The sequence below is a fragment of the Manduca sexta genome, chromosome 21 (genome assembly GCF_014839805.1).
Source record: "Manduca sexta isolate Smith_Timp_Sample1 chromosome 21, JHU_Msex_v1.0, whole genome shotgun sequence".
Lineage (NCBI taxonomy): Eukaryota > Metazoa > Arthropoda > Insecta > Lepidoptera > Sphingidae > Manduca > Manduca sexta.
In genome coordinates, this window is record NC_051135.1 from 13,526,683 (window position 1) to 13,545,235 (window position 18,553).

Sequence of the window (18,553 nt, forward strand, 5' to 3'; positions counted from 1 at the left end):
TACTTAAAAGAACCATTCCTGTGAAAACTGCATAAAAATTGGTTAAAAAATGAACCAGTAATTCATATTTCAAATATTGTAATGTGTATAGTGGGCGCGTTGTGGGGATATTGCTTTATCTCTTTCTTTTGCACGGGTCGTAATTCCCGATGACGTCAAATGCGGGTATTGCGTCTCTTTTCTGTTTCTTGGTAATTACCCCTTCCAACGATATTCAACGACTTATAACTTATTGATTTTTTACCGGATTTTAATAACTCCTTCTGTGTTATAATTTATGTAACATAAATATTTGATAATAGTAAAGAACAAAATTGAGTCCGGTACCCTATTACAAACATCAACATTAGACATCGACATACGAGTCGCATTTTTTAGGACATTCTAAGGAGGCTGTGTAATCTTTATGGAATAAAGTGGATTAAGTCACTCTCTATTATTGAGGGAAATATGACGCCATTGGCCACATTATTTTTACATTTTTTAGATTTAAACATACGAGAGCATTATGTTTTATTTAGTTTCATGGTTGTGCTTTAAACTCTAACAGCGGTATACTATTTATGATAAATTTATTATCTATGGTACAATTTGAAATTTCCATCGAGGAATTATTTCGTAGCATAATCTATTATCCCATTTCAATATTTTTTCCGCAACACTACGACTGAACAAAACAAACACACAACACTCTATTAACCGCACAGGGTTAGGCAGAGGCACCAGGTACCACAAAACACACAAATGTATTTTGTGCCATGATGTGATAGGGGACGAGCCTATCGCTATATCGAACAGATCTCATAGTCCGGGCTGATACTTAACAGAAAAATCCAAGGTCAATGCCCGACCCGAAATGTGGAACCGTGACTTCAGAGCACTGGTGTGCGTGCGATCTGTCATTAACAATTGTTTATAAAGTATTTTTTTTATAAATACTTTTATTACTTAATTTCATTATTTCGTTACCCAATGCCGATGGGTTATGTGTTTAATTTATTTGTAATTCTTACAGCCATACGGCAATCCTTTATTTTTTTAATTACCTAATTAAAAAACCTTTCCCCTGAGACAATTCTTGTGCGCTCGGTCTCCACACCAAATGCACGTCCATGCACGGAAGAACATTTGCCGTGACCTCAGGCACACAGTTTAGTGAGTATAATATATTGAGGCCTATGAGAGCTCGCGGACATTTCCCCTACGCCCATCCTAAAAGAGGGTTACTATCCTTCCCTACCCCTAAATCCCATCCCTATACTCCTCCCGGCCCTTTCAGTAGCTAAGCATGGGGATTTCAGTAGGCCATTCGCAGGTTTCCCCGGAGAGAACGAAAGCCTACTCAAAAAAAAGTCCAATGAGAACCACGTGAGTGATTTTTTAAGGAATTACCGTTTATATTGATTTTAAATCTTATTGAACAATGTTAAAAGAAAGTATGTTTGAAATGAAATTAAATGAGACGAGCTAGTAGTCTTATTAACTGGAAATCGTCCTGACTGCCAATAAAAAACAAAATCGACACCTAAAACTAGACAAGCTAAGACAATATACATATTCTCAAGCCTCAAAATGCTCATCTTCATATCGCTCGCACATTGCTATTTGGCTACATTGCAGTGACATCTATCCAGAGATTCTAATGACCCACCGTCTGCCAAGCTCCCATTATCTTCCTTTTATTTGCAAGAGCACATCCAATCAAATCAGAGAATCTTTAAGCTACGCATTACGCAACGAATAATATGAAGAGTGGGGGATACGCGAATCTCAACATCTATATATAAAAGATTATTATCTAATGAGTGATAGTATCACAAATTTCCACCGTTTCGTCTTACAAGTGTGTGACAGTTAATGAACCATAGTACGAGGTAATTAAGGCTATAAAAATTAATCAGTGATTGTCAGAAATAAGTTTGAGTCTTGAAATTGAAAAGTGGTGAGCAGTGGTTAGTTTAAAATTGATGAATATTAAGCATTGGTAAGGAGTGAAATTGAATCTATCATCGTTGACGAACTGAATTAAATGCGTTAAGATCAAAATTTCGAAATAACAATGATTTCTTATATTTACGCGGATGTGACATCGAAAACTTTATGGACCACGTAAACCTTAGCCCGCCCCGTGACCATGAACCCTGTAAAGTCTTATTAACGTCTGAAAATAATTAAAATTAAAAAAACCGCGAAAAACTCTGAAAAAAAATTGTAAATAACATCCTTAATGACAAATTTAGAATTTAGTTATTTGTCTCATGACGACGCGTTGAAAAGACCAGACCACACCTGATGTTAAGTGAAATGCAAGATAATAAAAATTTCAACTACCGAGACGCCCCTTTTTGACGATAACCACAATAATGCAGAATTTTATATATTTTATTCCCTTTGTGATCCTGATTCTCTGTTTATTTTGGCTTAGATTTAGATAATCCCAATCATATCGTCTCATTTTCAGCATCAAGATGAATAAAAAGTCGACAACTAACATTGACGCTGCAGAGGTCGAGCATCAGAAGGCGAAAGTCATGTCTTTGGAAAATGCATTGTCGCTAACAGGTACCTATTTTTCATCATGTAAAACAAATATCATAGAAATAAATAGTCATTAGTTAAAATAATTACGAATGTTTGTGGACAAATATTTAAGTATTACTGATATCCTGTAACGGATGAGACTTCTGTTCCTGGTTTCAGGCCAAACAAAGCTCTGACTTCAGACTTTAATATTATTATTATTATTAAACTTTAAACTGAAAAATATCTCCGCCTTACGTGTTGTAATAAAATAACATTCTAATCAAAATTTTGATGTAAAATACGATGCAAATATTTTTCTCTGCAGATAATAATCTGGAAAAACAATTTGACTTTTTTGTCAGGTTTTGGAAAATACAACTTCAGCCTCCTAGTGGTGTGCAGCATGACTCTTCAAGCGATGGGAATGGATCTCTTCGGCATCAGTTTTATAGTGGCAGCCGCTGTTTGCGACCTTGAGTTGACCATGCAACAAAGAGCACTGCTCACAGCCACACCTTTAATAGGTAAGTAGAGTTTAACCTATAACGAGCTGAATGTACACTGAAAAATTAATGCAATGAAAAAAAATATGGTTCCTGAGAGAGTTGTGCACTCCTATAAAAATTTAAATTATTTTATTCCTTGTTTTACGAGCATATAAATGAACTGCTCTAAACAACAATAAAAAACCAATTGTATTTTTTTTTCTCCTCTCCTTATCATGTATTGTAGTCTTTACCTTAAACTGATTTTGAAAAGAGCAACACCAGAGTTTCTTGCCCGTTCTTCTCTGGTAAGAACTGCTTTCTGAACTGGTGGTAGAGTTAATATTAACGGAATCTAAATAATGTATAACATTTTACGGATTCAAATAAATTATTTCATTTCAATGAATGCAGGCATAAATGTATTATTTTGTTGCGTTGATGATTATTCTAGGTGTGGTCCTCGGAGCTCAAGCGTGGGGCTACATATCAGACACCAAAGGCCGGCGCCTGACTCTCGTCCTCTCGATGTCTCTCGGCTTCGTGTTCGCAGCTCTCAGCTGCTTCTCACCAGACTGGAAGACCATGGCTGCCCTGAAACTCATGTCTTCCACGTTGTAAGTAAGATATTCTAATAATAATAATATCAGCCCTGTATTATATACTTGCCCACTGCTGAGCACGGGCCTCCTCTACTACTGAGAGGGATTAGGCCTTAGTCCACGCTGGCCTAGTGCGGATTGGTAAACTTCACACACCTTCGAAATTCCTATAGAGAACTTCTCGGATGTGCAGGTTTCCTCACGATGTTTTCCTTCACCGTTAAAGCGAACGATAAATTCACAAAGAATACACACATGATTTTTTAGAAAAGTCAGAGGTGTGTGCCCTTGGGATTTGAACCTGCGGACATTCGTCTTGGCAGACCGTTCCACACCCAACTAGGCTATCGCCGCTTTTTTTAAGATATTTTTACAAATATAATTTTGTTCAAAACAAGGAAACCCTAATCCGTTTAGCGTCATAATAATAGCAACATCCAATGCTGTACTTTGAATCGCGAAACGCGATTTTAGTCTCATGATATTAGGTAATTAAATTGACCACTAAGTATTAAACGGAGTATAATGACACGCTGATGTTCAGCAGCAGGGAAGTGTGGTAGGATAATACATTAATAACCAAAATGAACTGTCGTGTGGTATACTAGACCTAAAGTCTAAGATGACTATCCATTGAATGACAACTAAATTCTGGACATTAGTTGAGGAATGATAACTGCATTCAGCAGACATTGTACCTACGTTCCTATATCAAGAGAAAACGTGCACCCACGGCGCATCATGCACTTTTACAATCATAATATGTAAAGAAGCTTTCTCGAAAGATTACGTGACATTAAAAAGAAGTAATTATGAAAATAAAGAACGATAACACTTTACTATCTATTAAGGTCGACGACATTTGTGAATCAAGAGCAGGTCAAGTACATCCTCTGCGTTCTCACAATTCAAGGTCTCAAGTTCTTAATCTTTACTTGAAATATTCTTCTGTTGTATTTCGGCTTGAAGGCTGCTATCGTAATGTAAGCACTATGCATTGTATACCTAAAATCCAATGCCTTCTGATAAAAAGTACGGAATGTAATTTAAAGTTTACAAAAGGATTGTTACTGTTCATTGGTACTTGTGGCTTATGATGGGAATAATTAGTTCAACTCAACATAAAAAAGAACTTTAATAATATGATGCCATTTTAGAATATATATGTTCGATCATTAAATTTCAAATACTTGGTTCATTAACTAACCGATTAGACCTTTTTATCAGATATATCCGCGTGCCATCTTATTCTAGATTTATCACTATGCTTGACGTCATGGAAGCGACGCGTTATCAGTAATTGTCAACAGAACGGTTTTCCGTGTTAAACAAACGTATTCGATAACGTACCCCCCACGAGACAATGCATTGTTAACATCCCGTTTTAGCTAAATATTTGCGTTTAGTTTATCACATCTGTCGTTTGGGTTTTTTCTTGCATTGTTTGTAGTATTTCAATGTGACGCTTTGTTCAAGCTAAAAACAACATGATTAGACAATACTGCATAGTACCAGACATATTGACGATTAAGTTTATTTACTTATAGTTTAACTTATAAAAATTTCGCAGAACTATACTTAGTTAAAACACAAATTTACCCGATCAGTAAGTCAAACTCGCCATCTTGCCTCTTAATAAAGTTTAAACTAGGAACCGATGATGTTTTGACGGCTATTTAAGCAATTCTTAACCACCTTATAACACTAAAACTAGTTTATAACGAACATTGAATGTGTTTATTTCGGCAATATAGCATATTGCCAATATGATCATCACGTATTGCGATACCTTCATATGTCTTCGAAATTCTTTTTTGGAGAATTCTCAAGTATGTAGATTCCACCACGATGATATCTTTCACCGTTACAGAAGGATACTTGATTTAAAATAGAGAATTTCAAAAAATCAGAGGTATGTGTTTAGGGTTTTGATCCTGCACACATCCACCTCGGCAGACCGTTCCGTTTCAAACTAAGCTATCCTGCACTTCCAGTTTGCAATGCTGGAATAAAAGAGTATTACTCGCATGCGAGAAACCTACCACCTATTACAGTACAGTATTCATTTCCAGCACATCAGCGAGTAACTCGGGCGCCTACACACTACTCGGAGAGAGTTGCTCGTGCCACTCCCGCGGCCGCGCTATGCTGCTTTGTACCTGTGCTCTCATGTGCTCCCAGGCTTCTGCTGCGGGTAAGTCAATAATTGCAACACAAAATGATAGGTTTGGTAAAACTCTACGTGACTCTATCAGTACTTTCAACAGCATCTGACACACTACATTAGATCATATTATAATATAGTCCAAATAAAATGTCATTAGAGACATCTTTTGGTGGTTACCCGAGTTTAATAACAGCCTGAGGTATTAGATGTATACCGGCAAAGAAGAAAGTAGACAATGTATCCAGAATTCCTCTGGTATCTTGGAGATTTAGACGTGGTGTCTAAATCTCCAACGGTGTCTCGCTTCGTCATCTCAATAAATAAAATCTCTATTTACAGTGGTAGCCTACCCCATTTTACCTTTGGAGTTTTCTTACCACATCGAATTCTTGGGCATCACATTCAACTCCTGGCGTCTGCTAACCGCGGTGATGGCAGTACCCTGCGCCGTCACGGCCTGTCTATTGCTATTCTTCTACGAGAGCCCCAAGTTCCTCGCCTCGCAGGGACGCTACTCCGAAGCCTTGGACGTCCTGAAGGGCATCTATGCTTGCAATACTGGCGACCGTGCTGATAATTTTCCGGTAAGTACATATGTTTTTAGATGTGAAATTATAATCACTAACCATGAAGAGCACCCCACATCTTTAAAAGTAGAAGCAAAGATGGGATGTCGATGTAAGGGTTTTAAAATTACTGTGATAATTGCTTATAATATTTTTTATTTGATTTCGTATCGACACATTAGGTATCCAAACTGCTGGAGGATGAAGAGAACCAGTCTATAGTACTCGAAGGTTGCTTCCTCAGATCCTTGTGGCAGCAGACAGCGCCGCTGTTCCGCTCCCCGCTGCGAAAAGATACCCTCAGCCTTTTCTACCTGGTCATCATCATCTATATGACGTAAGTCGTTTTATACTAAATTATTCCTTAGGAATAGTACTCTTAAACTAGAGGGATTTCAGTTCTATACCATCAAGTTACTAGTTGTGCGAAATTGTATTAATGAAACTAAGTCTCTGTAGATACTACGGCAAATCCAAAAGCACACGATAAAGAAAAAAATTAAAACGTAACTAGAGGAATTGTGAATAAACTAGAAATTGAGGAGGGGAAGTGACTGTTGGGAATTAACCTTTCGACTCTCAGACCCGCACAGATAAAGGATCTAAACACGCAGTTTGTATACATATGAGATGTCAAATCATTTTGTTGTTTAGTGGCAGCGGCTTCATCCTCTGGTTGCCCTACATCATGAACAACCTGTTTATAGTGCTGGAGTCTGGCGGAGGCGATGGCATGAACCTCTGCAGCGTTATCAGATATACCGAAGAATATACTCTCTCCGGAAATGACACAGTAAGTAAAATTATTGTGTGTCATTTTTAGAACATTACGTAAGAGGTTTCCTAACAGCACCTCTCACACTTTTATCGAAGTCAAATATGTGTGCTTACAAAAATTATATTAATGTTCATAACAACATAGAGTTTGACATGAAATATTACTGTGCTTCTAGGCCATAGGAGAAGTCTGCAACGATACGATCCAAGAAACAACATTATTCTCCGCAATGATCTACGGTGCTCTAGCCAGTTCTTCGAATTTGGTGCTCTCTCTGACCTGTGGTGGCAGAAAGAGGCTCGCTATGATGTGCATCCTGGCTATGTCCGCCACATCCGCGATACTCGTGAACCTGGTGAGGGTCCCGCTTGCTGGTGGAATCTTCTTCTTCTTCTTTATAATGTGTGCTCTCTCGATGGGGCTGCTGAGCGTCTACTTTGTGGAGCTGTATCCCACTTCACTGAGGTAAGTTGGTTTTCATTTAAATTAATCGACTGTTGCGTAGGCAGTTTATGAATATCTCACTTTAAATTAGATGACAGATTTAAACTCTTGCAATGCGGTAACGTAATATATTTATATATATATATAGCACACTATGTTATGTGGTGTGCTCGCCAGGATTTCTCACTATTTCCGTTTAAGTGCAAAAGACGCGCTGTAAACATATTTGTCTACATTCTACAGCATAAATGGGCTACTATCACTTAGATACCAACTAAATACGAGCCTGCTCTTTTATTACGAATTTCCTTTGACTTCTCTGTATCTTTTTAAGCTGGCCATGCACTTACAAAACTGCTGGCAATTTGGGTATTCATTTACCACGATAACCAATTAGCATATCATATTTGCGTTACTTCTGAGTTCCGATATCAAAAACTAGATTGTTGATTTCACTCGTCATATTCGTTATCACGTAATATGCGATCCTTATTATTATTAAATATTTGTTTCAAATAAAAACACCTGTTTTGATATGTATTTGTTTGATATAAATTACGGATTAGCGATTTTATAACGAAGTGGGTAAATACGAAAAAATCCCACACCAAAGTAGGGTCGACGTAGCATACTTAGTATGTTTCTTCCTTTCTTACTCAAATTTCACGTCTACCTGTCAGATATCAAGCTCCTTTCATAGAAAAGACTTGCCGATATACAGTGCGTAAAATATAAATCGTTCAAGACTTTTCTTCTTAAATTGCAAATGTTAAAGTGCGTCATACCATTATTTTTTTTCAGAGGGATGGCTTCGTGTCTCTCGGTGATGGTTGGGAGATCCAGCGCGTTCCTGGGTGTCAACGCTATTGGGGCTTTGTTATCCCTTAACTGTGAAGGCACATTCTACGGCTGGGCCTTATTGCTATTAAGTAAGTTCGCCCCCTTGCAATTATCTACCGCTACTTGACCAGTAGGCAGTAGTTTATTTGAAAAAAATGATAGTTTTATCAAAATACGGCCTCCATGAGGCCAGCGACCTCGACAAATGTCTTAATCTTTTCAATATCTACAAGAAGAGAGCCTTGTACAGTTGTGGAATGGTTTTAAATAATTGTTTATATTATACCACTACTATTGAAGATTATAAAATATTGCACCACGTTGGACAAACTAAGAGATAAGTCTCATTAACTGATAATGTAATGTATTCTTTTCAGGTGCGTTGATAACAGCATGGTTCCTACCACGGGACCGGAGATCCCCCAAGTGAAAGACCAAAGTACACACACTGAACCTTTAAGAAGATAGTTAAGTCTAAAACAGTAGAAGTGTTTCATCAGTTAACCTTCCCTGTTGTTATTTTGAGATATTTCATGAACCCAGACGCTAAAATTAAACGCTGTTGTGATTAGAACAGCTAAAGGATTAGTGTCTGTATCAATTGACTTCGCCACTAACATTTGATGGAAGTTCAGTGAATTTGATTAGTCGTGGCGAAATATTTTCATCAGCCTCTTGTCCTTTTCACTTTTTCATAAAGAAGTGATTTAAAACAGCAAAAAACTCCGCGGTGGGCCTCTTCGGCGTATTTGGGACGGCTGCGGGATCCCCTGACTGAAGTGTCTAAGTCTACGTCTGCAGCCGTCCCTGCGCGGTGCCGATTACTGCAGCCCGTCTCCTGGTTGAGGAATTTAAAACAGCAGATGATGCATTCATTTCAAGATGTTATGTCAAAAGCCATTTCACAGTCATACTACACATAAGTATGGTCAGAAATGACATTTTAAGGACTTTATTGGAAACGGAAAGTGACGTTGATTTCATCATTCCCTACAACTCCAATTCTAGTAGAATCGAGGGCAAATACTCCTTAAATTTTCTAGTTGTCGCATGGAGCCGACTGGGTGTACCATGCATGAATATTATCTGTGATTATATTGTACCTAATTTAATTAAAATAAAAGCTACTGACTAAATAGTGTGAAAAGATTTACACTAAGTGTGACAGCAGATATCCTAGAGGACTTCATTGCTGGTTAACAGGATGAACTTGCCTAATTTAGGGCGTAAATGTCAAATAGTCAGTTTAGTGTAAGGTGCAACCGCATGTTTTGTAGTGTTTCCTGTGTGTGAAAAGTGTAGTCAAATTAAAAACTATATTTAAAGTTGTTTCCTTTATTTACTTATCCTTTAAAATAAGATTACAATTTGGAAATATAAATCGATCTAATGCTTGATTAAGCGATAAAAAATATAATTCAATTTATTTTTCCTTATCTTGAGATAAATATACCCGTGATTTCTATTGGCTTAATTTAGCGATGGGCTACCCCACGTCACCCAATACTATCTTGAGATAGATTATAATATAAGTTCCGAAAAGTGTGGATGCAAAGTGCAATAGTTAAGGTTCAGCTTCGGTATGACATACTTTCGCCAGCGGTGGCTTCGTGTGGCGGGTCGACCATTTCCCTGCAATATGGTTGAGGAGGCCAATGGCTGGCACATGCGTCATATTCGTGAACGGGTACTGCTTGTGTAGAGTGTTCTACCCATTTCGCTTACTATTTATAATTACTAGGGTATTATAACTATTACATTTCATGATTCCTGAGAGGGTTGTGCCCTCGTATGGAAATGTAAAATTCACTTATTACCTGTTTTGTGTGTATCCGAATGAAATGCTCTGAACAAAAAAAAAACAATTGTATATTTTCTCTGTATCTGTACTGCTGATTTTGAAAATAGCAACACCAGAGTTTCTTGGCCGTTCTTCTCTGATGAGAACTGCTTTCCAACCTGATAGTAAAGTTAATATTAACCGAATCTAAATAATGTATAACATTTTTACAGGTTCAAATAAACGATTTCATATTATTTCAAAGCCCCGCGAGATTATTTTTTTTGTAGTAAAGTATACATACTGGGCAAATTCATATCCAAGCTATGTATTATGCACGTAAAAAAACTCTTCAATTATATATTGAACAGTATCGAAATCAATGCAGTATATACATTTAATCAGAGACAATATCCGCATTATTTTAATACTCTGAGTGATAATTTCAATTTAATTATCTTAGGTAAAGAGGACCGCGCCAAATCAGTGATTCCAATATGTTTGATAACATTTTTGGTAAGGAATCTTGAACAAAAACCTAATTAATACATTATATCTGAAGTAGATGTTTATTTCATTCAAATAATATAGATATTGTTATGGATTTGTTGATCATTTCTATAAAAGATTTTTGGCGGCTCATAATCCAGAAAACCTTAGAGAAAAATCATCGTGATTATTATTAAAATATTAAGACACTTAGTAGTCCATTTTGTTTAGAGCATAAAGGAATAGGATCGACCTAAGCAGTATCAATGTCTACAAACGATTTAAGATAACATTGCTATTGCGGTTTGTGTTGTCAGTCAGATTGGAGGTTTAAAAAATAATTTTTGGTCCCATAAAATATCAGAAAAATTTTAAAACTATTTCTGACGATGTGCATGCTACAAGCAATGATGTATGTTACGTTATACATAGAAACGTTCGTGAAAATATTATGTAGAAGAATTTTAACAAACATTTAATAACCATATATTTAAATGATTAGAATAAAACGTAGAAAACAGATGAAGCAAATGATTACTTTTGAGAAATAAATGCACAACGAGAAATTCATTGCGAAAAAGCTTTATCTAGGTCCGGATTGGGCTGCGAGCAAAATTGTAGGTATAGTAATTTATTTTATTTATACATTAGTCTTAATAGCTACATGGTCTATCCATGTAGTAGCGTACCCAGCACTACATACTGAAGTTTTTTTTCTTTATGTCAGCCAAGAAGAACTAGGAAGTAAGCATCGTAATATATAATTCTAGTATAAGTATTTCGACCGAGATAACTTTTGTTAATACGTTCTTATTGGCCCATTATCTGTCATTATCAATATTCGCTGATTAAAATTTATGAACAAAATTATGCGGGCAAAATCGCGCGAACCAGTCGGTGCGGTGGGTGGTGTAGAAAAAATAATTGTAAAATAAACAGTGAAAATGTCATCGGATCACAAGAAAGATGAAGGTGTGCCAATAGAAGAAGCTATTGATAAAGCTGGTACGTATATTTCAGATATTTCGTTAGTTTTTTATACCATCTTAAGAACTGTTGTTGGATAGTTCTCTAAAAAGAAAGATAACATAACATTATATCGGCTTACATGCTTACACAAGCATGTTAGCAGAAAAAAAATCATGTTGGAAATTGTCATGTTGAACATGCCTCTGTAAGCATGTTAGTAGAAAAAAAGTCACGTACAGGCTAGAAATACATTGTACCTTGTTACTGAAGGGGATGATACTCTCTCTCGTTCAGAGAATATGATCGGTATAAAATTTTAATGTTATTTTTAATTTAAAAAGCATATAAAGCTTAATACTGAACCAATCTCCAGTTTGTTTCGCTGTTCATATTAGACTAGTATTTCGATATTAACGGCAATTTATGTAAGAGTCTAACAAGATACCTACGTGCGAGGGTGAGGAAGAAGGGTGCGGAATAAGGAACTAAGGAACAGGCATTAGGTTGCCAACCAACAATTGCGTTTAAACCTCAGAGTTTAAACATTAAAAAAAATGTGAAGTCATTTTAACAGAACCAACTAGAGTACTGCAACTACCTTAATTGGAATTATTAAAAAATTATTAAACAAGACTGCCTCGGTGGCGTAGTTGTATTGCATGCCCGGTACGACAGCGCTCTGAGGTCCTGGGCTCGAATCCCGGGTCGGGCAAAGTGATATTTGGGTTTTTTTCTGCTCAGTATCAGCCCGGAGTCTGGAATTTGTGCCCGATATGGCAATAGGCTCGCCCCTATCACATCATAGGACGGAACATACTTGGTGAAAAGTGGGTGCCCTAGTTGCGCCTCTGCATACCCTTTCGGGGATAAATGCGTGATGTTATGTATGTATGTATGTATTAAACAATTTCTCAGGATTTGGCCTCTACAGCTACCTTCTAATCTGCCTCACCGGACTCGGGATCATATCGTTCGTCTGCATCACCTTTGGAAGCACCATCATTATTCCCGCAAGTGCCTGTGAGCTAGAAACCACCACTGCTCAGCAAGGGATGCTAGCTGCCGCACCGGTTGTGGGTAAGTCATAAAGCAATTATTAAAACCATTACCTTTTAATGACTTTTGAAGGATTATCCCGGATTATGAAGTTAATAAACAGTATTTTGCTAGTTTTACTTTTGTGATTTAATACTATGGTGAAAAGTACACGAAACACGATTGCTGCCAGTTTAATTTATCGTTGAGAACTTTACTCATAACTATTAACCCCACTATTCTACAGTATGTCAAGCATATATGTATAGCTATTTGAAGAAGACACTAGCCGTAATATTTAGTGAACATAAGACCTAAATCTTGGTGTAATCTCAGCGCAAATGGCTAGCTTTAAATCCTAGTTGAGCCCCAACAGTTTATGGGGGTCTTTTATTCCATGAAAGACTTGCATGCGGCTGCAACTGCGACAACTGCACCTTGTAATGAATAAAAGTGTCGTTCCCTTTTAAAATTAGTAATCTCCAATCCTCACATTAAAAAAATGACAACATAGATGAACAAAAACAGAAGAAAGTAAATAGAGTGCGGTCTACGACTACCGGTTTTAGGTTCTCGGATACGAATCCCGAGTCAGGCAACATGATATTAGTCGACTTAATTCGGGATTTGTGCCCGATATGGCGATTGGTTCTTATCTCACCATGGGCATTAGAGGGACATTAGTTGCACCTTTATCTGCCCATATAACATACATATAAAATATTTGGCAAAAAGAAAAAGATTTATAAACACATGTGAATTTTATTATTGTAATACAGCTGACGTATTAGCTTTGTCATACAGTGTATTAAACCATATAACTTTTAACATTGCTTACCATTTTGGTGATAGGAATACTATTTTGACTCGACTTTTAACTACCCTTGTAGTCATAGATGTTTCAATTACAGTTGCGACAATTGGAAAGTTACTATGACTGGTAAATAAAAGCTTTAATAATCTTAACATTTTTGACTGTCTGAAATAGAACTAGATACATTTATTTTCTTTGTAAATTAGTGATTGAAATGACGTGCTTAGTAGACAGATTACAGGACTTGAATTTAAATTGTTAGTGGTTTTGTTAATGTAAATGAAGATGTTATTAGTCTTAATAGACTTACTAGATGGTCAATACTTTTCCGTTTTAAAGTCACTCTTCAGATACAAGAAATAATCTAGAACTTGTTTCATGTATATAAGAAATTTAATTCAAAACTATTAAGTTCATGAATAATGTAAAACATTATTAAATATTATAGATCCGGTATCAACAGGCCGGCATAATTGTGTCGAGTGCCTAGGCGTAATCATCTTCCGACAATTGACACTCTATTGGACAACACTCCACTTACCATCAGGTGCAGTGGTCACTTTGCTGTGCATTTATTAAAAAAAAGTATCCGAAATACTTTCCGATTGAATTAGATACCAGAATAACAGAATTAACGATTGCTTGTTTAAAAATCTTGGAAGTCTACGAAGGTCCTTACGCTAGAAATAATTGCAGCAGCAATTACGCGTGTTTTGATCGCTATCTTAGCGTATCGATTATTTTTACAATACCTCTAAAGGTATTTATAAAAACTCCATTATCTGCGTAGTGATAAATAATGATTATATCTCGGAGCTCTTAGGGAGTTTATTCATTGATAAAGCATAAATAAGGGGCTTTAATATTTTCCCTGGAAGTTCTTACTTCTTAATGTAGTTCAGGGTCTTTTTTTTAAACTGCGTAGATTTTCTTAAAAACCGAAAAGGTATACCATGTTAGTTGAAACTAGAAATTTCCTTTAATACGACAAATATTGAACTCTATCGACCCGCCCTGGTTTCGCACGAGTAGCACCAATTTGCAGCCAGATGGTGATGATAACACAAAATTTCGAAAAATGCTAAAAAAAAACAATTTTTTTGGGATTTTTTTTTATCAATTGGATCAAAATCCGGTCGCTACCAAACTTCACAGGATCACCGACGCAGCTAATCAGAAGATTACCTGAAAAGTACACTAAAATCGCTCCAGCGGGTTCAGAGTCCCTTGGGAACATACATACATACACACATTTATTTTTATATATTAAAACAATAAAGTAACATTACGTGTCATAAATTATAGACAATCCTCAAAACGCTACTGGTATTATTCAATAGATTATCGAACTGGTCGAACTTTGTTCTCTGATCTACATAATCAGAGAACAAAACAAAAGTTTAAAAAATCTGATGTACTACATACATGAGGCAGTTCCAGGTAGCATGAACATATTCTGAGGACGAAAATATGGCGTAAGATATTACGATCAATAAAAATCTATACCTTTTAATTTGTTCTATAATAATTACTGCCCACTACTGAGCACGTGCCACCCCTATTAGTCAGAAGGTCTAGGTTAGGCATTAATTCAATACGCTGATGATGTGGGTCTTTAATTAATTGCCGGGTTTAAAATTCATGCCTTCTTCTATTCCAGGCTCAGTGATCGGCACGCTAGTATGGGGTTACTTGGCAGACACGCGCGGTCGCAAGAACATGCTCATGTATTCTTTATTGGGCGGCGCTACAATCAACTCCATCGCCAGCATCTCTGTCAACTGGATCATGCTGATGTTGTTACAGTTCGTGGCGGCCATTTTGTAAGTACAGCGTGACGTGGACAAGCCACTTGGTAGTAACGAGTTTCACTACATCAACTTTAAGCAACTCTCCGTGAATTGTGAAGTATTTATTATGACTATTTTAGTCGAGAACGGCAATGTGATGCTACTGCACCTGATGGTAAGCGTAGTGGTATCCAGATAAAATGTAACTGATGAGAGACGATTACTCGTCAGTTGACACAATTATGCCAGCCCGTTTGAACCGGACATTAGGATGATCCCGGAAAGCAACACATTTTCGTAGGTCACTGTCCGTGACCATGGGGAATGCAAGGTCTTCGAAACCCCGGGAGAAAATACATTATAAAAAACCGCGATCAAAGTCCAAAAAATATTTTTTTCAATGCAAATTATATCCTACCTTCAGCATTGCCCGTGATTGTCATCATGAGATCACACATTATGTTGATTACAATAATCTTCAAAGTGGACCTGCGCTTGTTCATAATTGTTACAAAAAATAGATAATTTTATATCTACCGTGACGTGTTCTGGTACACAAGAGACCAATGCATTTAGGTTCCAATATTTCTTACATATAATAGACTTTCTTTACATTTTTTTTTATGATATAGAGCGTCAAAGGACAACATTTTACATGAAACTGTGTGATTATTTAATAATAAGAAATTCTGGTATCATTTATGAAGCTTTAGAATGTTTATAGTTATTAGCAAGGATCAGACCTTTCTGTACCACGGGACGAAGCAAATATATAGCACACGAACTTCAACCTTAGACCTTAAAAACAATATCCCATATTAATTCCTCAGTTGCATATCTGAGCAATTAGATCGGTAAAATATATTGAAACTTATCAATAATTGATAATGTTTATCAAAATATTTTTTAGTTATAATTCAAAACCAAACAACAATCTATTTTGTAACATTTATTTACTAGCTATCTTCCGCCCGCAGCTTCGCCCGCGTGGATTTCGGACTTCAAAAATGGAGCCGGTCGCGAACGTTCGAGAATGTTCGTTTTACGAAGCTACTCGCTTGGTGATTCGCTAGCCTCTAGGTGCCAAGCAAGCCGCCTGCCTGTGCGTTCTTGACCTTATATATATACAAAAATAATCCTTATAGCATGATTCAGTATTCACGCATGATGGCTTATTATTAGCGTATTTCATGTATAACTTTGGTGTTTCTATACCGTTTACTATGATTCTTTTTTATGGAATATTTAATAATGTTAACTTTTTTAATTAGGGATGACTGAGAGTGTTATAAACGTAAGAGTAGACAAATATAATGAGAAAGCTTCGAACTGCTAAGCTATCGGGAGTTACACGTATTATTGTGAGTCAACCATAAAAGATAGACATATGCTGTCGTGGGATATTTTTTACATAATTTTAAGGAGAACATTTCCGTCATCCATGATTTCTGTGTAGCTGTAACCATTAAGCTTGCACACGCGACGGAAGCTTAAAAAATGGAGTAACTTCTCCCGTTTTCCCAACATTTCCCTTCACTGCTCTGCTCCTATTAAATGTAGCGTGATGAAAAGTATACTATAACCATCACAGGAGTATGACAAAGAATTGTACCGAATTTCGTTAAAATCCGTCGAGTACTTTTTGTTTCTATAACGGTTATACAGATAGACAGACAGACAGACAGACAGACAAAAATTTTACTAATTGCATTTTTGGCATCAGTATCGATCCCTAATCACCCCCTGATAGTTATTTTGGAAATATATTTCATGTACAGAATTGACCTCTCTACAGATTTATTATAAGTATAGATAGAATAGATATAGAAGATTAGATATTGTGTAAAAAACTGCTTCGATGGCGTAATAGTTCTGTTTGCGTGGTAACTACAGCTCTGTCTCAGGTTTGAATCCCGGGTTGGGCTAAGTGATATTGGGTTTTTCTACTCAGTATTAGCCCAAATTTGAAATTTGTGCCCTATATGGTAATAAGCTCGTTGTTATGTAATGATGTTAATACACCAATTTTTGTCTTCGGCCAACGTGCGGACTTCTCGATCCTGTGTGGTCTTTATACATACATACTAATATATACCTGTACAACTCACCCCAATTTCCTTTTTTTCTTAAGACATGTGCTCCCGGGAGCCCTTTTTGTTCCGATTCCGATAGTAGTTTTTTCTTCAATAGTAATGTCAGTCTTTTGTCTTCTTTTTTAATAATATTTATATTGACAGTTTCTTTTTTACCCCCACCGCAAAGAGTTTATATTCGAATACATATATATTTATATGCAAATTAATTTGGCCGAATATGTCCGCGCTTCAAATAATGGACTAATAAAATTAAACACTCGTCCCTTTCACATTGAATAGAACACACAAAAGAGAGTACCCTGGATACACTTCTGTCCCCCCTCTCTGGAATAAGGGCGTGATGTTTTTGTTTGTTTATTATCAAAGGTTCAGCTGTAAGTGGTCGGGAAGCGTTATTATTGGAAGTACATCAAACCTGGTGTGGTATCGTGTCATTAAAAAATAAGGTATTATGAGAAACAATATGTTAGCCAAGGCTCTAGGGTCGTCAGAAATACACGGGCCTTCTTTAAATATTTCTTTCCTGGAAAGCTAGTACTTTAACGTACAGGACTATAAATTATTCAACTAAATTCTATAAATTCTCATAAGAATGTGACCGTGCTTCTTAAAATAAGTTAAAACACATTGACTATTAGACGCGCAACTAAAAAATAAATGATGTATAAATCACCTCGTTAAAAACTGGTTAGAAATATTTAAGAGTTAATAATATTTTACGCATGCGATTTGCGTATTTGTACTTACGAAATATTCATACATTTTCTATCAAATTCAGGAAACAAGGATTATGACGCAGTAATCACAATCTCAACTAAGATAAATGACAATTGAGTTGGTTTCCTTACGATAAATGAAATATTTCACACGTGCGATAACATATTATCTTGATGAATAAACTTTACTTTCCGATCAAATTTGGAGGAATCGTGTGCAAAATCTATGTAATATGGAATCTCAGCATTTATACAGTGTGTTGTATTCTTAACTGGATATTATTAGCCGTCTACATCGCACCGAATTTCCATTTTAACATATTTTTAATGATTCATAGATGTATTCTGATATATGATGGATTTGTCCATGTTAAATTATCTTTCTTAAATACACTGATTTACTATCAAGTTTTACGATTAAAGGCTAAAGTATGACGAATCCAATTCTGGCTACATTTA

At 36.3% G+C, this 18,553-nt stretch overlaps 2 protein-coding genes across 2 annotated transcripts; both read left to right on the forward strand.

Moving 5' to 3' along the window:
* The first annotated feature begins 1,808 nt into the window (after positions 1 to 1,808).
* LOC115454106 (synaptic vesicle glycoprotein 2C) lies at positions 1,809 to 9,084 on the forward strand. The gene is made up of 11 exons (XM_037441078.1): positions 1,809 to 1,874; positions 2,462 to 2,562; positions 2,886 to 3,047; positions 3,463 to 3,625; positions 5,683 to 5,804; positions 6,117 to 6,361; positions 6,526 to 6,680; positions 6,998 to 7,136; positions 7,297 to 7,586; positions 8,367 to 8,494; positions 8,783 to 9,084. Exons 1-11 carry the CDS (start codon positions 1,858 to 1,860, stop codon positions 8,833 to 8,835), a joined length of 1,575 nt encoding a protein of 524 aa, XP_037296975.1. The 5' UTR covers positions 1,809 to 1,857; the 3' UTR covers positions 8,836 to 9,084.
* A 2,458-nt stretch (positions 9,085 to 11,542) lies between these two features.
* Positions 11,543 to 15,335, forward strand: LOC119190056 (putative transporter svop-1). Its single transcript, XM_037441079.1, has 3 exons — positions 11,543 to 11,679; positions 12,559 to 12,720; positions 15,153 to 15,335. Exons 1-3 carry the CDS (start codon positions 11,619 to 11,621, stop codon positions 15,317 to 15,319), a joined length of 390 nt encoding a protein of 129 aa, XP_037296976.1. The 5' UTR covers positions 11,543 to 11,618; the 3' UTR covers positions 15,320 to 15,335.
* Positions 15,336 to 18,553: the final 3,218 nt, after the last annotated feature.

Bases quoted from the DNA above. Each gene is read 5' to 3' on its own strand.
- LOC115454106 (XM_037441078.1), top strand. The intron at 6,362-6,525 runs GTAAGTACATAT...TCGACACATTAG, and splicing joins ACCGTGCTGATAATTTTCCG to GTATCCAAACTGCTGGAGGA. The intron at 6,681-6,997 runs GTAAGTCGTTTT...TTTGTTGTTTAG, and splicing joins GTCATCATCATCTATATGAC to TGGCAGCGGCTTCATCCTCT.
- LOC119190056 (XM_037441079.1), top strand. From the start codon at position 11,619: ATGTCATCGGATCACAAGAAAGATGAAGGTGTGCCAATAGAAGAAGCT. The intron at 11,680-12,558 runs GTACGTATATTT...ACAATTTCTCAG, and splicing joins AGAAGCTATTGATAAAGCTG to GATTTGGCCTCTACAGCTAC. The intron at 12,721-15,152 runs GTAAGTCATAAA...CTTCTATTCCAG, and splicing joins AGCTGCCGCACCGGTTGTGG to GCTCAGTGATCGGCACGCTA.